The sequence below is a fragment of the Microcebus murinus genome, chromosome 6, assembly GCF_040939455.1.
Source record: "Microcebus murinus isolate Inina chromosome 6, M.murinus_Inina_mat1.0, whole genome shotgun sequence".
Taxonomy (NCBI): domain Eukaryota; kingdom Metazoa; phylum Chordata; class Mammalia; order Primates; family Cheirogaleidae; genus Microcebus; species Microcebus murinus.
Window position 1 is genome coordinate 72,355,348 of NC_134109.1, and position 27,190 is coordinate 72,382,537.

The 27,190-nt window shown below is 35.4% G+C and overlaps 2 protein-coding genes across 2 annotated transcripts; both read left to right on the plus strand.

Annotated features, from left to right (window-relative positions):
- The first annotated feature begins 11,324 nt into the window (after positions 1–11,324).
- LOC105864759 (olfactory receptor 4M1) lies at positions 11,325–12,535 on the plus strand. Its single transcript, XM_012752853.2, has one exon. It carries the CDS (start codon positions 11,594–11,596, stop codon positions 12,533–12,535), a length of 942 nt encoding a protein of 313 aa, XP_012608307.1. The 5' UTR covers positions 11,325–11,593.
- On the plus strand, positions 12,203–26,225 carry LOC109730490 (olfactory receptor 4N4C-like). The gene is made up of 3 exons (XM_076003630.1): positions 12,203–12,287; positions 23,234–23,322; positions 25,296–26,225. The coding sequence occupies exon 3, from the start codon at positions 25,299–25,301 to the stop codon at positions 26,223–26,225; it is 927 nt and encodes a 308-aa protein (XP_075859745.1). The 5' UTR covers positions 12,203–12,287; positions 23,234–23,322; positions 25,296–25,298.
- The last annotated feature ends 965 nt before the right edge of the window (positions 26,226–27,190 follow it).

Sequence of the window (27,190 nt, forward strand, 5' to 3'; positions counted from 1 at the left end):
ATGAAAGAGGAAATCTTTGCACAGTAAGATGAAAATAACAGATAACCTACAAAGGAAAACCTATCAGACAAACTGAAGACTTCTCAAATGAAACCCTACAAGCCAGAATGGACTGGAGACCCATCCACAATATTCTTAAACAGAACAATGGCCAACCTAGAATTATTTACCCAGCAAAACTGAGGTTCATCTACAAGAGTGAAATAAAGACTGTCCCAAACAAGCAATCACTGATAGAATGTGTGAAGACCAGATCTGCTCTGCAGGAAGTACTCAGACCTGCATTACACACTGACTAGCGCAATAGACACCCACCAAATTAAAAACACTCAAGAGTTAAAGTCCAGAACCCGGATTCCACAATGACTTGAGAGGTAAAACAAAACATAAGAACATATTCAACAATATGAACAGAAATCTACCCCCAAATATCAATTCTATCAATAACTGTGAATGACTTGAATTGTGCTTTGAAGAGACATAGACTGGCTGAGTGAATGAAACATTATAAGCCAAGTATATGCTGTCTCCAGGAAATGTATCTAACCTATAAAAATGCTTTCAGACTCAAGGTCAAGGGTTTGAAATGTAATGCCATAGTAGTGGCACCCCACTGTCTGAAATGGACAAATCCCCCAAATAAAAAATAAGCAAAAAAAAATGTACTTAAATAGAGCTCTATAACAAATGGGTCTAACAGACATCTACAGAACATTCTACCCAAATAAAGCTGAATATACATTCTTCTTATTAGCTCATAAAACTTTCTCCAAAATTAACCACATCCTAGGCCACAAATATGATCTCAACAAATGTTTAAAAAACAGAAGTTGTACCATGTATCTTCTCAGACCGTAGTGGTATGAAACTAGAGATCAATTCCAACAGTAATGCTTACCACTTCACAAAATCGTGGAAATTAAGCAATCTATTGCTAAATGACTGTGAAGTGAAGGAAGAGATTTAGATGGAGATTAAAAAAATTCTTTGATTTAAATGATAATGGGGATACAAGCTATCAAAACCTGTAGGATACAGCAAAAGCATTCCTGAAAGGAAAACTAATAGCATTAAATGCTCCTGTCCAAAAGATAGAAAGCTCACAAATCAACTAACTAATAAACCATCTCAAGGAACTGGAAAAGGAAGAGCAAATTAATCCTAAACCTAGCTGAAAAAAGGAAATAACTAAGATTAGAGCAGAACTAAATGAAATTGAGAACAAAATAACTATACAGAAGATCAATAAAACCAAAAGCTGGTTTTTAAAAAAGATAAACAAAATTGATAGCCATCTTGCTAGATTGACAAGAACTAGGAAGGAAAGAACTTTAATAAATTCAATCAGAAATGAAAAATGAGAGGTCACTATAGACATCATGGAAATACAAAACATTATCTTTGAATACTGTAAAAATCTATATGCCCAAAAGCTACAAAATGTGGAGGAAATGGACAAATTCTTGAAAACACACAACTTTCCTAAGCTCAATCAGGGGAAAATAGAATGCCTGAACAGACCAGTATCAAGTGCAGAAATTGGAGCAGCAATAAAAAATCTTAAAAAAAAAAAGTCCCAAATCAGATGGGTTCACACTTGAATTTTACCAAACATACAAGGAAGAACTCATACCTATACTGCAGAAATTATACCAAAAATTAAGGATGGTAACTTCCCTAACTCATTCTATGAAGCCAATATCACCTTGATACTAAAGCCAGGAAATAATGTAGCAAAATAGGAAAACTACAGACCAATATCCCTCATGAATATAGATGCAAAAATTCTCAGCAAAATTTTTGCAAACAAAATCCAACAGCACATTAAAAAAATAATTCACCATGACCAGGTGGGCTTTATCTCAGCAATGCAAGATTGGTTTAACATGTGCAAATGTATAAATGTAATTCACCGCATAAATAAAAGAAAGAACAAAGATCATATGATTCTCTCATTAGATGTAGAAAAAACATTTGATAAAATCCAGCACAATTTTATGACAAAAAAGGCATTCCTTAAAATTATTGGACATTCCTTAAAATTATTGAGACCATATATGATAAACCCACAGCCAATATCATATTGAATGGGGAAAAATTTAAAGCATTCCCACTTAGAACTGGAGCCAGACAAGGTTGCCCACTATCTCCACTTCTATTCTACATAGTGCTAGAAGTCCTTGCCAGAGCTAGCAGACAAGAGAAGGCAATTAAAGATGCCCGAATGGGGGCAGAGGAGATAAAACTCTCACTGCTTGCTGATGATATGCTATTATACCTAGAAAATTCCAATGATTCAGCCAAGAGACTCCTGGAATTAATAAATGAATTCAGTAAAGTCTCAGGATACAAAATTAATGCACACAAATCAGTGGCATTCATATATGCCAATAACAGTCCCAGAAATCAAATCAAAGATGCAATACCTTTCATGATAGCATCAAAGAAATTTAAATAAATATTTAAGAAGATATTTAATGAAAGAGATGAGATATATTTATAGGGATAACTATGAAACAATGACAAAAGAAATTGTAAATGATGTGCACAGATGAAAATCCCTACCATGCTCATGGATTGGTAGAATCAATATTGTTAAAATGTCTATTCTACCTAAAGTGTTCTACAGAATTAATGCAATTCCTATCAAAATTCCACCATCATTCTTTACAGATTTAGAAAAAATAATTCTACGCTTCTTCTAGAATCAGAGAAGACCTCTTATAGCCAAAGCCATCTTAAGCAAAAAGAAAAAATTGGGAGGCATTGCTCTGGCAGATTTCAATCTTCACTATAAGGCTATAGTAATCAAAACAGCATAGTACTGGCACAAGAACAGAGATATAGATCTTTGGAATAGGATGGAGATCCCAGATATAAAAGAGATCCCTCATATTGTCATCTAATCTTTGACAAAACAGACAAAAGTATACATTGTGGAAAAGAATCTCTGTTCAATAAATGGTGCCAGAAAAACTGTATAACCAATGCAGAAGATTGAAACTGGATCCCCACCTCTCATCTCTCACAAAAATCAACTTACGTTTCATAACAGACTTAAACCTAAGGTGGGAAACCTTAAGAATTCTAGAAGAAAATGTGGGGAAGACTCTTTTAGATATCAGCCTAGGTAAAGATTTTATGAAGAAGACCACCAAAGCAATCACAGCAGCAACAAAAATAAATGGGACGTGATCAAATTAAAAAGCTTCTGCACAGCAGGAAATGCAAATCAAAACCACAATGAGATATCATCTAACTCCAGTGAGAATGGTCTCTATCAAAAATCCCCAAATAACAAATGCTGGCATGGATGCAGAGAAATAGGAACAGTCTTACACTGCTGGGGGGGACTGCAAATTAGTGCAACCCCTGTGGAAAGTAATTTAGAGATACCTCAAAGAGCTAAAAATAGAAATACTATTTGATTCAGCAATCCCACTACTGGGCATCTACCCAAAAGAACAAAAGACATTCTATAAAAAAGACTTCTGTGCTAGAATGTTTATAGCAGCACAATTCACAATTACAAAGTTGTGGAAACAACCCAAGTGCCCATCACTACATGAGTGGATTAATAAAATGTGGTATATGTATACCATAGAATACTACTCAACTACAGAAAACAATGGTGATCTAGCACCTCTTGTATTATCCTGCATAGAGATTGAGCCCATCCTTTGATGTGAGGTATCGCAAGATGGAAAAACATGCACCACATGTACTTGCCATCAAACTGGTACTCATTGATCAATACTAAGGTGCTCACATGGTAGTAATATTCACGGCTGCTGGTCAGGTGGGGAGGTGGGGGATGGAGGGTAGAGTAGGTGGGGTGGGTAAACTCACAGCTAATGGAGATGGGGTGCACTTTAGGTGGCAAGGACACACTTGTGGCCCTGGCTTGAGTGAGGCAAATGCATTTCATGTAACCAAAATGTTTATAACCCCATAATATCCTGAATTTAAAAAAAAGAAAAAAATTAAGAAGTACTTCTGTTGTCTTCACTTCACAACCTTCAAGTATGGCCATTGAGAATATAATACACAAGTAATTTTAGGAGAGCAATTTATGAAAGAGATGAGAGACCAGGCTGATAGAATAAAATTGCGATAGAATCAAATGTTATTTATCATAGAACATTTAATTTGTTAAAGTAAACTCTATAAGAGAATCATTCAATGTTGTGAGGCTGTGGGATTGAAGATTGCATATGTCGTAAAATACAATTTAATTCATCATACATTCACTTAATATTTACAGTGTACTATTTACTATGGCCAATGTAGTGATTAGCCCCCTAAAATTCCTGCATTCCTGTAATTTATTATTTAGTTTAGGATCCACAGAGTTCATACATAGAATGGTAATTGCTATTTTTAGGTGAGGTATAGACGACTATTTGCACTTGATACTGTAAATATTAAGTGAATGTGGGATAAACTAAATTGTACTTTGCTACATATGGATTAGATGGAAGAGTCAATTATGGGTTGATTTATGGGAATAAGGACTGTTTCTCTTTTGTTCATCATTGTTTTCTGGTACCTAGTATAGTGTCTGAGGTATAATAGGTAATCAGTAAGCACATGTAGAAGACACTGAATAAAGTTAGAAATATAGTTGGGATTAAGGGGTTAGCCCTTATGGCCTTCTTTGCAAATGCGGGTACACTGTTCAAGCACTCTATGCAGTATTGATATTGGTTTTGGACAGATCTACATTCTCCCAAGGATCCAGCATCTCTATGTGATACAGTCCTTTGGGACAGTAAAATTGGAAATGCATGTCATACTCTAGAGGGCATACTGCACATTTCCACCCTTAATCCTGGGGAATTAGCCATTTTCCTTGTTCTGTGAGACTCAAAACTTGTGTTTTTATGCTCCTTGGATAAAGTACATCTCAACTTTTAAATTATTCCCTCGGGGCTTTTATTCCTACCTGACTTTCCCTGGCCTCCAGGGAAATGACTTTGTAGTTACAGCCCGCGGTGCTAGTTAGCTCATTGTTACATCAGGGCAGGAACTGATGTATACCAAAATATAGACGAGAAAGCCCTGTGCTGTGGATGGGGGAAGAGGCATCTTCTACCCCTTCCCCATAGTCCTCGACGCCACCAAGACTGGCACAGCGATGGGTAGGTGGAATGTTGTTAAAATATTTACATAAACCACTTTATTTTTGAGACAATGAGATGGATATAACGATGGGAATTATTATGTAAAAAGCTCAGAGACTGTGGTAAGAAGCAGAAAGCCTCATGCAAGGAAATGTCTTACGGGAAATGTGGTAATACGGTAGAGCAGATCTTATCCATGGAGTTGGTGGACAAACGGTTCCCTCTTTGGCTTGATTCCAACAGTTAAAGCATTTTAAACTCAGGGGTGAGAAGATACCTTGGTCATCTGATACTTACGAAATGAGCCATTCTTAAACAAGCTCAAAAAGAGAAGGTTGTTTTGGTTTATGGGTATTTAGATATTCCCAAGTCATTAAAATAAACTAAAATTTTGAATCCTACCACCCCTGAAAAGAAGTCAGGAAAAAACCCCCAAGATCTTTGGTTACTTCTTATGATGGCTATTCAGGATGAGCCCTGGAAAGGGGGTGGGGGACAGGTGGGACCTGAGATGTTTCATTTTGAAGGGACTGGAGTTGGTAGGAGTCACAACTTTGAAAATTAACAGAAAAACAAAGGAGAAACTTAAAAGCAAAGAGACTCTTGCTTGAAAGTAACGTGGGTTGGAACAGGTATTTTAAAAAGAGAATTTCAGGAAACAAAATCAGGAGTCATGAAGCAGAGTCAGAAAAGATTAAATAAATTAATAAAAGAATTAGGTTTAGAGGTATTTGACAATTTTTTTCAGTCATTTATTCATCTAAAAATCCATTTAATCATCCATTCATCTATTCATTTATCAAATAAACACATATTGAGGACCATACCTGAGTGCCTAAGGTAGCTGTGTGCTAACAGCTACCTTAGGCACTAAACAGATACATAAATTAGACATGTTCCATGACCTCAAGGGGCTTTGAGTTTCTGTTATATTTTCATCAAAATACAAACTGAGGGCCGGGTGTGGTGGCACGCTCCTGGAGTCTCAGATACTTGGGAGGCTGAGGCAAGAGGATTGCTTGAGTCCAGGAGTTGGAGGTTGCAGTGAGCTATGATGATGCCACTGCACTCTAGCTAGGGTGACAAAGTGAGACCTTATCTCAAAATATACATGTATGTCATATATATAAACTGAAAATTACTATATAATCAAACGTTTTACTGAAAGTGTAAAAAGAGTGCTACTCTGAAGGCACAGAAATATATTTCTATGGAGCTTGTTCATAGAAAATTCATAGGAAATTTCAGACATTTTAGAAAGAAGGCCTTCTGAGAGTTGCTGGAGGATTTAATAATAGTGATTTATCAATAGTCACAAAGAAGTGTGGTGCTGGGAAGCACGTGGAGAGATGGTGGTGTTTAGAAGTCAGAGGCTCTCGTCTTCCTCTCCAAGCTATTTCTTAGATCTGTTCTTAGCTTTCCAGATCTAAGCATAGCAGTTGGAGTAGAGAAAAAAACCAGGTATTAAAGGCCAGTGTTTTGGAAATCACATTAAGATGATAGTTTCCTGATTGACCTTACTGCTTTGCAAAGGAAAATAATAATAATTATTATTAAGTACAAGCTACATGCAAGGTATTTTTCTGAGCTTTATATGCATTAATTCATTAATCATTCCATTAATACCTTTGAGGTAGGTACTATTATCATCTCCATTTCACTGATGAGACACATTGAAGCAGAGAGAGGCAAATGAGTTTCCCAGGATTACACAGCTAATAAGGGATTCAGCTGTGGTTAGAACCAAGACACTAACACTTCATATCTGTTTGTTATAAGGGAAATAAGCAGCAAATGATCCTTAAAAAATTCTCATATTGAGATTAGCCCTTCTCCGACCCTAATGTTTTCTTTTTGCCTAGTTTACTGTGGGAAAAAATGTATATGCAAAATCAATATTACTACATCTTAATACTTTCTGCTATTCTTCTATTTATGAGATTTGAGGTCCCTGGGACTTCATATATCTATGTATACGGTGGAAGTGCTTTTGTACACTCCCTTCTCACCATATCACAGAATAAGATAGGTGAGCTTGATATCTTAGGAATAGGAAAATCCAAGTTATTTCTTTTAGGTGTTGCATGTATCCACAATGCATATAGTCTATCATTGTTTCTCTACATCGTCACCTACATCATTTTTAATGTACCTTTCTGGGATTTTTACTCTCGATTTACTTTTATTTTCATAGAATCATAGAATTTTAGAGCTAGAATATTCCTTAAAGTTCTAGTTAAAATCCTTTGTGTTGCTAGGAAGTAACTGTTGTAGAGGAAGGCTGAATGACCTTCTCAACATCACACATGCTCTTGTTTTCCCCCAAAGCACTGATTCTCTCGAGGAGAGTTCACAGTTCACTCACCTACAAGGAGGGCCCCTGTACGCCTAGATATTTCCATAGGCATCCTCCAGACACTACATCCCTGCAGATTAAGAATAGGAGTTCACTAGAAGTTATTAAAAGAGGAGTAGCCTCGCATGCAGAAACTTGGGAAGAGTAGGTGAGTGGATGTAAGATAAAATAAAAACTTCTTAACCCACTTATCTATCTGCTCCAAGGGTAAGCACTTGTTTGGAATCAATATCCCCTGCTAAATGGCAGCCCTAGAAAGAAATTCCCTAACTCAGTCCCCGTGGATGGCTTATCTCCCCTAAGAGTTACCCACAAACATCATTCCTTGCTCTGGGTTTTCCTGGCACAATTCCCAGCCTTTCTTAGAGTGTGACAGGGCACACCTAAATACGTATAGTAGATTCAGCCAAATTTTAATAAAGGACCTGGAATGTGTTGGATGAATCTCATTTTAGACACAGAAGAAATAAAGACATTTTTTTAAAAGACCATTACAGAGCTCAATTTCCAGCTGCCTTTAGTAGTATGATAATAACAACATTACAATCACCATTAAATTTTGCCAGTTGCATCTTGTAAATATTTTCTAAACTATGCATTTCTCTAAATAGTTATTGCTGTATCTTTAGTTTAAGCGACATAGTTTTTTCCTATAATCTTGTCTCGCTCATATTTATTCACATAGTAGCCAGGGTGATATTTCTAAGTTGAAAATCCTATTAAACTATTCCCTGGGTTTTATTTTAAAATATATTAGAAGCCATTAAAATCCAATTGTCTTATTGTGCACTAAATTATGCTGTCTTTGACTATCTCTTTATTCTGTTGTTGTGCCTTTCCTAAGTGTAGGTCTCCTACAGTTCCTAGAAACTCTTACTTGCCACAGGGCCTTTGCATTTGCTGTTCTCTGTCTCTAAAATGCTTTCCTCCAAACTTTCAAAGTTAGTGAAATGCCACCAATTCAGAGAGAAGCTTTTCTGAAACACTCCGTCACTACACACCACCCTTCCACCCCAATTTTCTTTCTATACTAATCTCTTTTTTTCCTACTTGTCTCTTATTACTAGTGGTAATTATTTTGTTTTACTTATTTATATTTTATTTGTTTATTATTTGCTTGTTTACTTGTCTGTTTATATTTCTGGAATGGAAGTTTAATGAGGCAGAAATAATCTTCCTGTTCATTATTATAGTCTCAGCAGTTAGTACATAGCAGATATTCCATAAATATTTGTTGAATAAACAAATGAACAATTTATAGAAGTGACACAGAAGCTATATATTTGAGGCAGAGCCTTTAATATCATGTGTAGAGAGCTTTCTTTTGACATGTGTTAAATGACAAACGTGGCCAGCTAGAATTGTGTGTTTTATGGTATTTCAGGCCATGGTGTCAAGTTAATGTAGGGAAAATATGTATTGGTCCTTCACTGAGGAAGTGGCATTGCTTAGTAGTGTGTGTGTGTGTGTGTGTGTGTGTGTGTGTGTGTATTGTGAGTAGCGCTGGGCACTGCTAGCTGGGGGAATAAGTTTGACTGGCTGTCTGACGATGGATTGAGATGATCCAGTAAAACGTCTCTTTCCAACTTGATGGTTGTGAGGAGTGGAGGAAAGAGAAAGGCTGAATGCTCTGCATTATTTTCATAAATACATGAGGTTAGTTTTGGTTCTTAATGCAAAGTATATATCATTATTATCAAATTTTATTTCAAATCTTGAACATTGAGATAAAAAAGAAAATCTCTTTGACACTTTCTGGTAAAATGACCCTTTGTATTCCATAATGCCTGATATGTATTTGTTTTTCCAAGACAACACTCAGTTGCCTCAATTCATTCGTTCTAGATTAGTGCCATTTTCTGCTTCCTCTTTGGTGGGATAGGTACAGAATAGAACAGAAGAGAAAGGAGCGACTTGTATGACAATAATCAGAATCATCATATCGCTGTCTTCCATGGAAATAGAGAGAAAAGCTTAGGGTCTTATGATAGTATTTACTACTTTGAAATATTCATCTCCTTTTAATAAGGAAGATAATTATTCAATTAAGAACAAATAACCTAGTCACTTCCATCTGTTCAAACGCTATATAACAAAATGTACAAATGAATTTAGTAATCATAATATTTTAAACGCTCTTGGTAGAGGTTTTTTCAATTGTTGAAAACTCAGAGTTTACTCATCAGTGAATGTAATGAGTTAGTATGCTGCAGGGGGGAGGAGGGAGGAGGGGATGGGTATATACATACATAGTGAGTATGATGCGCACCATCTGGGGGATGGACACGTTTGAAGCTCTGCCTTGAGGGGGGAGGGGAGACAAGGACAATGTATGTAACCTTAACGATTGTACCCCCATAATATTCTGAAATGAAAAAAAAAATTTAAAAACATATTATGTACTTACTGTGTTGTTATGAAGGCTATGGGATGATGCCTTCTCCAGATAAGTACAGTAAAACCATTGCTTTCTGGAGTCTTAGGAAATATGTTATTCTGGATAGCTAAGTTTTTAAGAAAATTAAGTATTGAAAACTGGCAGCATTATCTTTCTTTTGATTAAACTCTTTCTAAACCAAATTTTAAATCTCCCTATGTTACTAAATATGATTTTTTTTCTTTTTTCTTTCTTTTTCTTTTTTTCATCCTAAGGGTGCAAATGGAAAGGAAACTAAATATGATTAATCAACTCACTGAGGCCCACACTGGGCAATTCATGGGCATAGAGATATTTGCCTCTTTTTCTAAATAGCCCCACACTTCTGACTTTCTGAATGTTTCTGTATTTCTGCCTATTTTCTTGCTATTAGATTCCTGGACAACACTGGTTTTTTCTTGACACGTCTACTAGTAATAAGCCAACACTTCTTCTTAATACAATGTTCTATAACATATTGGAAGTCATACGTCTATGTTTATTAAAATCATGTACAAATTGAGCCAGTAGGTTCCAAGGAAGCAACATTCTGTTTCTTTAGTCAAAAGCATGCACAGCATCCACACATGCCTGGACACTGTCACATCTATTTGATTTTATAGATCCTTAACTTTTTTTGTTTTTTTATATTTGATTTTTTAAAGCATCACTGAGGAGAGGCAATATTATAAAATATCACATCAGTAGAAAACAAGCAACTCTCTTGTATTTACTATTGGTTACAATAAATACTTACTTTGGTATGGCAGTTTTTAACTTTACTTAAAAGAGGAAGCATGTTTGGTAAAGTGAATGATTATTTCCTTTTTATTGTACAGGTCTTGTCCTATCTAGCAGCTTCAGGTTCAATACTGGATCTTAAGCAAAATTTTAGAAATAATCTTATTCCCACTGTCTCTTTGAAATGGCAGAATCAATCAGTATAGGGTCAGCTTGGGTAGCAAGCATACCCATTTCTTAGATCACTATACCTTTTTCCTACTTTGCTGATAGGGTGGGGAAACTTCTTGGTCAGGGTAATATTGGGTATTGAGGGATCTGGTCACAGCCAGAAAATTTATTTTTATGTAGGGCCCTGCATTGCTCTTTACTGTGGCTGGTGTTACTTATTACCAAGGATTAAACTATAAAAGTTTTGATTATGGAAATATAATGCCTATTCACGATTCATGAAGCCTTGAGATCTCTTTTATAGATTACAATGAAATACTGCCACACAAACATATGTGTCAGACTGCAAGTTTCTGAGATTTCCCAACCAAAAGTGATCTAGGAAAAACAGGTTTCATTTCTGATTGCCAGTCTAAAATTTGGCTAAACTCAAAAATAGCTGCATATATTGCTTACTAATGTAGATGTTTGGGGGAAGGATTAGTGCATTGTCAAGTTTCATACAAAATAGGATCTTATGACATTAACAAGCTGAGATTTGGGTTTCAGATATATGCCACATTTTATATGTTTTAATATTTCTAATTTTTAGGGTCATCACTCTCTTCCTATCTTGGTTTTTCACATATAAAATGTGGTGATCAAATGTATCTGTATGCATTCTTAATGATAGGGAACAGATAACAATTTTGAAAGCAGTGATATAACCCAAGTTAAATACTACTTGGAATAATTATAACTTCTTTATTTTTCATAGCAATATTATGAAAAGAGTTAATTGAAGAAATGGAACCTGCAAACTACACCATGGTGACAGAATTTATTCTCACTGGTCTATCCCAAACACGGGAGGTGCAACTGGTCCTATTTGTTATATTTTTATCCTTTTATTTGTTCATTCTTCCAGGGAATATCCTTATCATTTGCACCATCAGGCTTGACCCCCATCTGACTTCTCCCATGTATTTCCTGTTGGCTAATCTGGCCTTCCTCGATATTTGGTACTCCTCCATCACGGCCCCTAAAATGCTGGTAGACTTCTTTGTGGAGAGGAAGATAATTTCCTTTGGAGGATGCATCGCACAACTTTTCTTCTTGCACTTTGTTGGGGCTTCGGAGATGTTCCTGCTCACAGTGATGGCCTTTGACCGCTATGCTGCTATCTGCCGCCCCCTCCACTATGCTACCATCATGAATCGACGTCTCTGCTGTATCCTGGTGGCTCTCTCCTGGATGGGGGGCTTCATTCATTCTATAATACAGGTGGCTCTCATTGTTCGACTTCCCTTCTGTGGCCCCAATGAGTTAGACAGTTACTTCTGTGACATCACACAGGTTGTCCGGATTGCCTGTGCCAACACCTTCCCGGAGGAGTTAGTGATGATCTTTAGCAGCGGTCTGATCTCCGTGGTGTGCTTCATTGCTCTGTTAATGTCCTATGCCTTCCTTCTGGCCATGCTCAAGAAACACTCAGGCTCAGGTGAGAGTACCAACAGGGCCATGTCCACCTGCTATTCCCATATCACCATTGTGGTGCTAATGTTTGGACCATCCATCTACATTTATGCTCGGCCATTTGACTCTTTTTCCCTTGATAAAGTGGTGTCTGTGTTCCATACTGTAATATTCCCTTTACTTAATCCTATCATCTACACATTGCGAAACAAGGAAGTAAAGACAGCCATGAGGAAGTTGGTCAACAGGTATATCTTATGTAAAGAGAAGTGAAAGATATATATTATATTTTATAATTCTCTTGAGGAGCATTGCCCTAAAGTAGGAAGAATTTGAAGTCGTAATAATGCTATGTTCACTTCCTTTCATCTGTGTTTTTAAAATTTCACTATGATTTTCCTCTATTCTACTTTATAGGAAAAAGAAAAACAACAAAGGCATTAAGATGAAAATAAATTTACTTGTACCCACCCTGAAATTTCTGGCAGATCATTATCAGAATTTGAAATATAATAATGGTCTGATAAAACACATTTTCACTGGTTATTCATTGAATAACTACCCTGGAGAGGCTCTGGCTGTATCTCAGGATAATGTATTGAGAAATAAAAAAAAAATAAGACCTAGGAGACATGTTCATTATAGATATGAAGTGGCTAGCATATAAATGCAACTAGCTTCAAATTAGCAAATTAAATGTTGTCATATTTCAATGTTAGCCCAGTGGGATGGTGTTTGGTAAATCATCTTCCTGGGCCTGGAAAAACAGATTATTCATTTGTCCTTTATCTCTTTCTCTTCCTAGAGTTAATGATGGAAACCGAGGATTCATTATACAAGATATTACAACTAGTATTTCAGGTGGTAGGCATTTAGTAGTATTGGTGACAGAACTCAAGATTTTTTTCACATTATGGAAACAATTTTTATGAATTCAGAGCAGAGATTAGTTCAGTTGCTACATGAAATTCCTCTTGTTCCAGATGAAGCCTCCAACCAACTAGTGGTTTTCATAGACAATCTCTGCTTACATCCTTTAGAGTGAAAGCAGGCATGAGAGGAAAGGGTTCTAAATTGACTTGGGTTGATAGGCATCTAGCCGTCTAGCAACAAACAGTAAGGCAAGCTAGTGTAGGAGAAGTACTACATTTAAATAACCCAATATCCTCAGCAGTCAAATACCAATAGTTTTTTAAAAAACTATTATCTCCTTTGCCACTTGTATGTTTTCTGTATTTGCTAATTCTGCCTCTAATGTTAAATTAGTAAGGTGTTGATTTTGTTAGCACTTAAAGTCAGAGTTCTTTCCCAATGACCATTTTTTTTTTAGTGCACATGGAAGGGACCTAGATATATTGATTCCTATGATCCTCTAATGAATTATTTATTAGAGATTAAATTCCTATTTCCTGACACTAAGAACTCAATCAATTACCATGTTTCAGACTGTAAAAGGTAGATTAGAATGTTTGAATTCATAGGAAATGTTTATTTGTTAATACTCAAATTTAAGTTTTCAGTTTCAAAACTAGGGAGTCTTTCCACCAAAGGGTGAGAACACTTTGTGTGCATTGAGTGTTTTAGTCTTATATTTTATTTTATGATGGAATATTACTAGACTTTGAGGCAAATAGATTCTTGTCAACATCAGGAATGAATATATATAAATAAATGGTAAAAGTAATCTCAGAGTTACTATTTGTCTACAGAGATTCTATTTATTAATTGAGGACGTGATTCATGCTAGTCCTGGTGTACCTCAGGTACACAGGATGGAATGATGGAACATAATGTTTGGGAAATTTTCCCTATGATGACCTTCTTCCATCTCCAATGCTATGTGACTTCTCTACTAAGAACCCAAAGACCCAAATTCAAGTTATGATTCTTGAATTTTGGGTTGACTTGGAAATGAATAAAATAGTAGACTTTTCTAATGTTTTGTAACATAGCATAAAAATATAAAGTAAAAAAGACATATATATATATGTACACACACCTAATAAAAATGATATATTATGTTTCTAGTCATTATATTACCTTATTGTCATTTCTCCATATGCAAACCAGCAAGATTTCTATTCATTTTGTCACTTATCCATCATCTAAATAGGATTCATATTCTTAGGAAAGAGACCACTGACTTGGTATGCTCTTCAACTACCAGTACACTACCACCACAGAGGATATTTGTTCAAAATATTGAAGTGAGGTATAAGAAAGAAAAAAAGCATAAAAATAGTAGCATGATATTTAATTGCTTACTTAGAAATATTATCTGAAATTATAAACTAATATTAGTGGAGAAATGGAGAACATTTTTCCAACTAGTAAGTAGTAATGCAGCCTGATTCATGGAGGACGTGATTGGAATGAGGACTGGGCAATTTCACTGGCCCACCCCACCATGGGACATTTGGCGATGCCTGGAGACCATTTGGCGATGCCTGTGACCATTTTTGCTGGTCACAACTAGGGATTGTGGGCATGGGGGAGGGGAGGGAGTAAAAACAAACAAACAAATAAACAGCTAGGGGTTTCTATTAGCAGCTTGTATAGTTAAACATCCTACAAGGCACTGGACAGCCTCCTCCCCCTACCCCATCCTCACACTGACAAACTATCTGGCTGAAAAATGTCAGTTGTGTCAAGGTGGAAGAAATCTGTCAGGCTGAGAAACACAAATTCAATAATGAGAAGGGATAAGGCAGGCTTATATAGGAGAAGATGGCATTAAACAGCCTCATACACAATCTTGTCACCTGCAGTACTACATTCAAATAACGCAGTATCCTCAGAAGTCAAATATCAAATTTGCCTTGTAACTTGTTTATCCCACATAACTCTTTCATATTTCTTCTCAGTTACTTCTAACGTCTTTTAATTTTTTTTGTCTTTTCTATTTCTACTTCTTTCCAAATCTGATGCTGAGCTTCCATTTTTAAAATTAGCTGTATCTAGACTGAATGAATTATCTTTAGCCCAACATTGTGATTATACTTTCAATTATACATGGACTTGTGTGAGATCTTAGAACCCATGTTGCATTCATCTGGTGTTCTTTTTTTTTTTCTAATCTCGATATTAACATGGATTTTACTATTACATCTGGCAAAAAACCCAACCTTATCATCTAAACAAAATTAAAGTTCTCCTGTTTTTTAATTATTAAAATACACACACCTATAAAAGTTCATTAAAAGTTTAAAATGTATGAGTATATAAGGAAAAAACCCTAAATACCACTGGCATTCTTTTTCTCAGGGATTTGGGGGTTTCCTTTAACAAGTGTTATGAAGTCTCACCACCCTGCCCACTGGAGGCAGGCTGATTGTCCTAGCATGCATTACTCTGTAATGCAACCCATGTCATTAAGTAAGTGGTGGCGAGGGTAGGGCACAAGCTACAAAATTCTTCAGACAGATAAGCGTAGCCCTCAGATTTTATATCCAGTAAAACTGGCATTCAAACAAAAAAAAGCTACAGATAGTTTTAAATAGGCAACAAAAATCTGAGAATGTTGTTTGCAAGACCTTTTTTGAAGAAATCACCAGAAAACAAACTTCAGTCAACCATGTGAAGACAAAAAACCTAAGACAAAAGTCTGGGTACTAAATATATTTTACAGTAATCCCCCCTTATTTGCAGAAGATGCATCCCAAGACCCTCAGTGGATGCCTGAAACTGCAGGTACCACCAAACCCTATATATATTATGTTTTTTTCCTATACAAACATACCTATGATAAAGTTAAATTTATAAATTAGACATAGTAAGAGATTAAAAATAATAGCTAATAGTAAAACAGAACAACACTAACAATATGCCAGCATCACTACTCTTGCAGTTTGGAGTAATTATTAAGTAATATAAGATTTACTTGAATGCAAGGACTGTGATATCGTGACAGTTGATCTAATAACCCAGACGGCCACTCAGTGAGTAATGGGCAGGTAACATGTACAATGTGGACAAAGGGATAAATCACGTCCCTGGCAGGACAGAGCAGGGCAGGTCGAGATTTCATCGAGCTACTCTGAATGGCATGCAATTTAAAATTTGTGAATTGTTTATTGCTGGAATTTTTTATTTTAGTATTTTCTAATATTTTCTAACAGCAGTTGATCATGAGTAACTGAAGGTGCAGAAAGCAAACCTGTGAATAAAGGGGAACTACTGTATTTAATATAATATTAAGTTATTAAATGATATGAAACCATAAGCTTCAGCCCAAAACTAATGTGAGGATTCTCATGGCAGAGCTGTATGACGTGCTGTATGCTACAACAATACAGAAACCATAGAACTGCTCTCTGTTTCCATCCAGCAGCACATTAGACAGATTTCCTGCACCTCTCACTAAGAACAAATCAGATGTTGGATAAATATCTTTTGAAATATTTTGATAAGCTGGCAAAACCCCCCAAACATTATGGAAATCGAGAGTCCAAAAATCAAATAAAATAGAGAACCCAGAGAAATAGATGAAGAGAAACCAGCTTTTACTGTGAAGATTTGTGTTCTGTTTACAAGCCCACAAGGATAGGAGATGGGGTTACAGAAGAATAGGAGACAAAAACCAGAACGCAACCAGTGATAAGTTCATCCAGTGATACATTCCCAAACTGGCTGAGATCCTAAAGGGTATAGTCTCAGGGTAGTGGTGAGATAGGTTTTTTTGTTTTTTGTTTTTTTTAAAATCTACCATTCAAAAGACGCAAGAGACAAAAGGAAATTTAATGAACCACAAGTGGGCTAACACATATTTTTTGATTTTGAGTTTCACTAGGAGCTGGTATTTTGTTCAGTTTCTGGTTCCAGTGTTGTAATGCCTCCTGACAGAAGGGGGCACCAACATCCTCTGGAGGGTCTTATTTGTGTTTATTTCAGGACTCAAAATATTTTACAGATGAACTTTCAGGAAATAACAGCTTACGGTCAGACATCAGAGAGCACACAAAAAAGCAAAGCTCCATGAAGGACAGCAAGAAGGACAACAGACAGAAAGATCAAAACCACAAAAGAGCTATGGAGTATAAATTAAGTAAGCTCAGTACATGTGAAGAAATAATTGAAAGTATTAATAAGGATAAAGATACTATTAAATGAATAGGAAAATCATAAGAAAAATGAAGAGAACTTCAGATTCAGATTAAAAATTCAATAAATGTATTTAATTATAAATTGGACACAACAAGAGAGAAACAATAACCTAGAATATAGAGGTGAGGGCAGAGACTATGCAAGGCAGAGACAAAATGAGTGAGAAAAAAAATGAAAGAGAGATTAAGAGACATTGAAAATAAAATGAAAAGCTCTAAATATATCTCAGTTTCAAAGGAGAGGATAGACAAAATGTAGAGGAGGCAATAACTTCTTTAGATATTATCCTAACTGCTTTTCCCTTGAAGATGATCTTTGCTTTTCTGTTCAGATGCTTTCAACATCTGCTCAGTTGGCTTTATTGATCTGCAGTTCCACTATGCCGTGTCTAAATGTGCACTTAAAAAATTTTATCCTATTAATATTTTGGTGGGATTCGTGATTAAGGAGATTGATGTTTTTTTATTAGTTTTGGGAAAAATTTCAGAAATACAGAAAATAAAAAGGCATGAATAAAACACAACACCAAATGTTGGTCAGTTGGTGGAGTGACTTGAACTCTCATACATGGCTGTTGGGAATTTATAATGGTTAAACACTTTGGAAAACTGAATAGAAATTTCTGGGAATTTTAGGCAGATGTAAATGCACCTTCCTAATGACCCAATAATCCCACTTGTGTTTAGCCAAGAGAAATGAAAGCACATGTCTACAAAATGAATGAATTATGATTCTGGGATTCATGCATGTTGTTGCATTATCTACAATTATTCATTTTTACTCCTGAATAAATGTCCCGTCATAGGTATATAACTCAAAAGTTTTTTCAGTATAATTTTTATATGAAAACCTTATTTGTAGGCTAAGATTTGAAACAACCCAAATGTCCATAAAAGGATAAAAATTATACTGAAAAACTTTTGGGTTATATACCTATGACAGGACATTTATTCAGGAGTAAAAATGAGTAATTGTAGATAATGCAACAACATGCATGAATCCCAGAATCATAATGTTGACTTTAAAAAGCCAGATACAAAAAAATATGTAATATGATTCTATTTTTATAAAATCCAAGAAAAGGCAAAACTAATCTATGATATTAAGGATTAGAAAGTAGTAGCTCACTATGGTGGCAGTTGGGTAGGGCAGATAGCAAGGATCACATGGAAACTTTCTGGAAATATTCTTTATCTTGTTTATAGAAATATTCTTTATCTTGTTTATAGAAATATTCTTTATCTTGTTTATAGAACTATTCTTTATCTTGTTTGAAATAGTGGTTTCTTAAGTGCATATATTTAACGGAAGTTATCAAGTTGAACATTTAGATCTATGCATTTTAATGCATATACATTATATTTCAAGAATATAGCCAAAAGTTTATTTTCATGCTTGCTTATAAATACATGTAAGTTCTTAGGGGAATGCAAAAGAAACTAATATTAGCTTTCTGTTTTGAGATACAGGGTAAAATGGGCATAGTGAGGACTGAGGTGAAAAGGAAATTTCTTACTGTATGAAATATTTTTTATTTAAAAATGTGACTACATTACCTATTAAAAATTAAACACATTTAAAAAACCAAATATGTTTAAAAAAGAAGGTCTAATTTCCAACCTGTACCTGTTTTACTTATTCCTATATTCGTAAATTGCACAACTATCTATACAGTTATGCCATCAAAAACCCCAAGTTTATTCCTGCTTCCAAAGCTCTCATATGCAGTCCATCAATAAATCCCATTGACTATCGCTTCAAAATTTATCTTTGATATAAATTCTTTCCTCCATCTCCTCTTGTACCTCCCAGCCTAACCTACCATCATCGTTTGTTTATAGTACTTCAAATGTTCCCTACCTGGTCTCCTTGCTGCCACTTCTTGCCTTCTGTAACCCATATCTTCACTCAGTACCCAAAATAACATTTTAAACATGCAACTCACACAGGGGCACTCCTCTGCTATTCCACCTCACACATAGAATGATGATCAGTTGCCATTTGGTCTACGTATCTGGCCCTACCTCTCTATCTTGCCTTACTTTATTTTCATTTGCTCACTTCTGACTTGCCACACTGGCCTCCTTTCTGGTTCTCAGCACACCGGTTCCTTCCTGCTTCATGGCCTTTCACCAGCTCTTTCTTCAGTTTTTCACAGAGTTGGCTTATTTTAGTCATTCAGATCTCAGTTGAAATGTCACTTCCTCAGAATTCTCTCCCTGGCCAGAATAGCGTCTCTTCTCCCATCTCTGTTATATTTTTATCATAGTACTCAACACAATCTAATGTCTTCACTTTGATGTGTTTGCTTATTGTCTGTTTACATCCATTAGGATGTAAAATCCCCAGGAACACAGACTTTTTCTGTCTTGTTTGGTGCTACATTCCAGACACTACAATACAGCCTGGCTCATGGCTGTAGCTTCTAAGATGGTCTAAGGTGACAAATCTTTCCCAGCAAGAATAACAGGCCTCCATTCTGTGGACTGATTTAGATCATCAGACTAATTTCATTTTAAGTATTATGGTACACATTAGGAAGTGAGGTCTCTGACTAGGTCGATGATTAAGGAAAAATATCACATTTTAAAGAGTCTTTGGTGGCAAGAAAGACTGTAATATGCTCCAAGATGGGAATTTTCTTGACATATTCCTTCACAAATCTCACTTGCTTTGTTTTCTGTTCTAAAAATAAATACTGTTCTTTTATCTGTTGAGTTTATTTTGTATAAATGGTTTTATAGAATATGCATTTTTGTGCCTCTCTGTTTTTTCATGTTCATTTCCTATTTTCCTATTACTATCTTTGAATTTGTTTTCATTCTTTAATTTATCCTCTCTTCTTATTTTTATCTTCATGACTTTGTATATCTCTTTCTCCTCTTTTTCTTTTTCTCTCCATTTCCCACTCCTTTCCCTTCCCTCTCTCCAAATTGTACATAGTTAGAACAAAATATGCTGATTATGCATTGTATTTATTTAAAAATTATGTTTGGTATTTTAATTTTTAAAGTAGAAAAAATCTTTCTCTTTAAAAAAAATCTACTAAAATTTAAATTATATTGCTTTCTACTATATGATTCTTAATTTTCTTCTGTATAATAATATATAATTAAAAATATTAGTAGTTCTTCATTATAGATTTCGTGGAGCATAGGAGACACTTGTTCCTAAAATGAAAACAACAAATGCCAAGACACAATGAGGTCTATTTAAGAGGACACCTCCTTTTGAGGAATTAGTCAGTCTTACAATAAGAAGTCTTTGTGAATGTCATTTTTTTGTCTTTGCCTACCTCTTTGTCACCAGAAATATGTTGAATCTAACAACTACCTACTTGATCATATTACTTCCTTTCTTGATGTATCAGTGATTTACTATCAGTTACATAATTTTTATCTTTTTAAATTATAATATAAGAAATAAAATAACCTCCCTTGGATTTCTACCCACACAGACCTAATAACATTCTATAATGTCTGTCAATAATAGAATGTTGATTTTAGAGATCACAAGTGACACAGTGGGTCTTTAACTGATATATAGTTGACTATTTGAACCTAACATGTTTCCAGTCTCATTCTTTGACTGTTTCTTGTTGGCATTATAACAATTCCCACAGAAAGTTCTGCAGCTTTGTTAGCCTTCAAATTCCCAAAGTACATTCTCCATTGCATCACAAATTATTTGCATATATGGAAGTGTAAGAGATTCCTCTGTGAGAAGTGATATTTAAGAATGAAGGTAGAAAAACTCAGTTATTATTCCTTCCATTAGAAGGAAATAATGTCAGCTGTGTGAGAGTAGTGTTGGATTGCGAGAGAGGTAAATATTTTTGTTATTCTTCATATTTAAAAGGGTCAGAAAGAAGGAATAAATGGAAACAGATATTGCAATTGTTCCTGTGGGACATCTGCTGTCTTAGAATGCAAAGATCAGAATTACAGCAGAAATAGACAATTATGTGAGGTCTGATTTCAATAATACAGCAGCACATTTTACCTGTTTTCAATAATATAGCTCTTGTTCCTTCTGATACAGAATTACTTTTACTTTATTGGGACTATATAATGCCTTTATGAAAGCTGCCTTAGGAATGTTAATAGTTGATCTTAAATTTATATATGATATATTAACCGAAAAAAGTGAGGGGATGGGCTTCATAATCAGTGCAGATATGCCAGGCTGAGGGCTGCAGAGAAAATCTTCACCAACTTCACGATTTTGCAGACTAGCTCTAATTAGTTCCTACACTTGTTGGGATAAGAAGTTTTCCTTTCAAAAATAGTACTACCATATACAAATCTGGAGCTTTGGCTGAAGTGAAACCTCCATAAATTCTTATACTGTAATCTCTGAGATTTACACAGCGACCATTACCCCAGGGATTCACTCCAAAGGCAGGGACTGAGGATCTATATCACTTCCCAGAAACTAAAGTTCCTTTTCACATCTACATTTTCCATGGTTTAGTTTTGGTTTAGTCACACTTGAAGATGCTACTTGTTATTATCATCTTCATTTCATTTGATTCTCAAATCAATACAGTAAGATAATAATAATTAAAAAAAACCCTCAAGCTAAGGGAAATTGGGTGAATTCCCAAGTTCTCATGGTTAAAAAATTGTAGGAGGAAGAACTTAAACCCAGATAGATGGATGCCCAAATGAGGGCTTTTTCTATGATCTTTATAACTTTGCCTAGAAATCATGGCATTGAAGAGCTTTAGGGACTAATAATTCCATATACTTGTCTAGTGCCTTTTAGAGCTATCAGCTAAACATGTGATGATTCTCCTTCATCCACAATTTGCAGAACATACAGAAACTAGTAATTCCATATACCAATCAGTTACAAACTAAATAGCATGTATTAATAGATATTATATTATTATTTTGGGGAAGTAACATATTTTCACGGGTAGTGTGGATTAATGAAAAATTGCTTTCAGGCATAAAGGTAAACAATGCCATTTTTATTAAGATCAGTTACAAACAGACAAAATATCTGAGGGAATGGGAAATAATTAACAAGTGGTCCTACTAAGTACATTTTAAGGAGGATACTGTTAAAGAAAAATGATTTGGTATTGAAAGTGAATTTAACATTTTAATCCTTAGAATAATTAGAGTTAAAGACCTTCATCTACTGTTTTCACTATTATTAAAACAATAGTGAGATTTCTCATAATTAATGAAAAGGCAAGCATGGGATCTAATAAAGGAGAAATGAATAGAGAAGACAAGAAAAGAGAGTGAAAAACTTTGCAAACTAAAAGAATATGGAGAAATAAAAGGAACAAAGAAGAAAAATATTAGAGAGATGGGGGAAAAGCAAAGGGGAATCTTTAGAGAACAAATATGAGAGAAAAAGGAGAAAAGATAACAAGAAAAAGAAAGAAGTCAACTCAAATATAAAAGCATAACTTAAGAAAATGAAATATACATATGTGAATAAAGTATAGAAATATCTTGTGAGAAGAGAATGGAAGATAATAAAAGAAATATTGTAAGAGGAGACAAGGAAATATAAAGAAAAAAATGGGTGAGTTAGTGCCTGTGGATGGGGATCAAGTCTCCAAACAATTTGCTCCACAAGCTTTCTAATGAAAGCCTGGACTCCAAGCATGATCATTGTGCAGCCTTTACATGGCATGTGTGTGTGCACTCCATCACTCTTCCCTCCCCTGTGCGGCTCCAGTATTGAAAACAGCAGATGAATTTTGGTATCAGTTGAAATGAAAATGTAGGGTAGTGGGAGTGGAAAGCATTCAGGTTTCTATTTCAATTTCCACTGGCAGCAGTCCTCTTTACATACTTAGAATAGAAAATTTATCTTTGTGGAGATTTCTGTGCTTTTATTTTGCAGGGACTTCATTTTACCTTGAAGACTATGCATCTTATGAATATATACCTTCAGTCTCTGCATCCTTGATGAGCATGATGTGAGAGTCACAGGTACCACAAAGCAGCATAGAGGAAAGTACACAAAGGAATACAGTGAATCGAAGGTGTCTGAAGGTAGCGAGTCCCACATGTTAAGGACTCAATAGGAGAATGGAAATGGATGATAGGGAATAAAATACAAGGCACAGGGCAAGAACCTATAACCTCTAACCTCAGAGATAATAAAAATTTTCTTCTATGACCTAAATACATCATCAATTTTTGAGAGTGTAAAATAATCAATTGCATAATTACATGCAAGATGCATACAACTTAGGAGTAAGTAGAGGATTCTTTTTTTTTAAATCTAAACATCATAAAAAGATTTATTAAGCACACTTAAGTGATGTTACATAGATTGGTGTGCATCACACTCATTATGTATGTATATACCCATTCCTTCCCCCCCCACCTGCTCGACACCCTATAGATGTTATTCCTATATGTCTACTTACGTGTTGATCAGTTAATACCAGTTTGCTGGTGATAGAGAAGGATTCTTGATTTACTTTTCTAACAGCAGATTTTATGTAAAGATGAAATGATAAAAATTAAATTCAAAACATGGCAAATGCAAAAAAAGATAAGAAAAAGGGGACAAAAAAAGAAGAAAGATGGTATCATATGTAAATTTTTATACTTTGGTTTTGCTTAGCATACAATGTGTGTGCGTGCATTCATGTGTGTTTGTATACACATATATGTGTCTGTGTGATGTAAGGTACTTCTTTCATAATTACCAATTTTGACTATACATGGAAACTTCTGTTATTAATTAATCTATTAGAGTTAGATATACAAAAGCAGATATTTTGATGTTTCAAATAGATATGCCATTGGAAATGTTTCCTTTAATTTCTTAATTTGGGACTTTATTGTTTTTCTTTTCCTTCTTCCCCTCTCCTCTTTAATTCTGTCTCCCATTTCAGTTAAAGTTAATGAACCCTCTTTCCCTCCACTCTACACTGCATATTCTACAAAACTTTTTAAAAAAATCAGTGTGCTGTGCAACTGAAAGCATGTGCAATATTGTTTTGTATCACACTGTAGTGTTTAGTTCTAGCTTAAGAGTCCTTAGTTTTATATTTATTTTATCTCAGCCACAAACTATTCTTTATCATGCTCCAGCAACATTTATGTTTTCTTTGTATATTTTGTATTCAACTCTGGTATGATTCTATCTAAACTATGAAACATTAAAAAATAGAAGTTCAAAGAATAGGATATACTTATTTGTGTATAGAAATTCTACTATTGCTGCTTTGATACCAAGACATTATTATGTATAGCCTCTATAGTGAGCACATGCTCAATTTGGAAACTACTACCCAGATAAACCTCCGATTTGTTTTCTTCAGAGTGACCAAGAGGCTTTCATTTAGACCAGGTTGATGGTTGATGTTCTATAGAACAAACAGAAATATTTCTAGTAAGTACAGTTTTTAAAAAATTATTTAGATCAACATTTCTAAGGTATTATTTACATATAATAAATTATACCAATTGCTGTAGAGTTCAATAGTTCAATATATTTTGGGAAATACATTGACACATATAACAATTATAATAAAAAGTGGAAGATTTCTGTCACCATACAAAGTGCTGTTATTCCTCTTTGCTGTCAATCCCTTCCCATCCCCCATTCCAAAAAGCCCTGAAAACATTGAATACTGGGGTTAAACTTTTTCAGAGTTAAAAAAAAATTTCATATGCCTCATGCACATCAGGAACAAATCCAGGGCAGTGGCATCCCAGAGCCCCACACGACAGAAGAGTTAAATGGAAACACAGGACAAAAACAGGAGAAAGACTATGGCTTCAGTTGGCACTTTTGAAATTTAGAAGCATAAAAAAATAGAAGAGATTTCTTAGGTTGTGGAGAGAGATGGTATAATATAAATGTGGCATAGGTCACTTTCAGTTCAAAAACTATGATCTAGATGAAAGAGATGGAAAGAAACTCACTATTCTCTGATATTCTGTAGGAGATGGAGATTGAGAACAACACAGTGGTGACAGAATTAATCCTCCTTGGACTCACTCACTCTCGAGATATTCAACTCCTGGTCTTTGTGCTGATCTCAATTTTCTACCTCATCATCCTCCCTGGAAATTTTCTCATCATCCTCACCATCAGGTCAGACCCTGGCCTCAAGGCTCCCCTCTATTTCTTCCTGGGCAACTTGGCCTTCCTGGATGCATCCTACTCCTTCATTGTGGCTCCCAGGATGCTGGTGGACTTCCTCTCTGACAAGAAGGTAATCTCCTACAGAGGCTGCATCACTCAGCTCTTTTTCTTGCACTTCCTTGGAGGAGGGGAGGAATTGCTCCTTGTAGTGATGGCCTTTGACCGCTACATTGCCATCTGTAGGCCTTTGCACTATTCCACTGTCATGAACCCCAGAGCCTGCTATGCAATGCTCTTGGCTCCATGGATTGGGGGCTTTGTCCACTCCATTATCCAGGTGGCCCTCATCCTCCGCTTGCCTTTCTGTGGCCCAAACCAGCTGGATAACTTCTTCTGTGACGTCCCACAGGTCATCAAGCTGGCCTGCACTGACACTTTTGTGGTGGAGCTTTTGATGGTCTTCAACAGTGGCCTGATGACCCTCCTGTGCTTCCTGGGGCTTCTGTCTTCCTATGCCATCATTCTCTGCCATGTTCATAGCTCAGCTTCTGAAGGGAAGAACAAGGCCATGTCCACATGCACCACTCATGTCATCATTATTATTCTTATGTTTGGACCTGCCATCTTCATCTACACTCGCCCCTTTAAGGCCTTAGCAGCTGACAAGGTGGTTTCTTTCTTCCACACAGTGATCTTTCCATTGATGAACCCTGTGATTTACACCCTTCGAAACCAAGAAGTGAAAACTTCCATGAAGAGGTTGTTGAGTAGGCATGTGATCTGTTGAATGGATTTTATAATGAGAAATTGAAAAGAGAATTCTGGCTGGAATTCATTCATTCATTTAACAAATACTGTTTTTCGTTGAATACTTCCCATTATATTGCAGGCACTGGAGGAAGATTTATGCATAAAGAGAGGTTAATCTTTTACGTTTAAAGAGCATAAAAGAAATCCTAGAGTGGTCGGGATATAGTGAGTAAGTGTGAGGTTTAGGGATTAAATTTTTTGTATCTTTTCTGGTCAGATCACTAAGATCTTTTAGGTTGATATAAAGATATTTATTATATTTCAATTACAGTAAAATATATTTTAATACTTTAAGTAAGGGAGTGAATAATGTATAATTTTTTCTTCTGTGGGTTAGAGCAACATCATCAAAATTCTAGGCAGAGATTAATAAACAGTAAAACATCAAAAGCGAAATGTTACATTGCAAGTATATTTTGAAAAATACACTCTGTCTGTCTCTCTCTACACACACACACATTCCCCAAAACATCTTAGTAGACAAATAAGAAAGTGAGCTGACTGGTTTCATGGAAACATTTCATAAAATTATTTCACTTGATTTTTTTTCAGAGCTTTGTGATTATTATTATTTAGTACTGCAGATTGTGTTGTAGATTACATAAATGACCCAAGTTATTTACACATGGTAGGTTTAATGTGAGAAACTAGGTACTTGTAAAATCTTTTCAAGGGTAGAAGACCATATTCTATACTCAGAATCCAGAAATGATTGCTAGAAAAACGTTGTGGAACTAACCTGCTACGTGACCTATCCCTGCAATAACCAGGAGACTAGGAGGACCAAAAGTCACTTTCCCAGGTCTTGGTTCCAGGAACACATAAATTAGCCATGTCTGGGAAGAAGAGAATGATAGAGAGTGCCTCTCATATTATTGTTTCTCTCTCCAATTATTTTTTTTTTCAGAATTCAAGTTTTACATGAGTACATTTGATAGAATA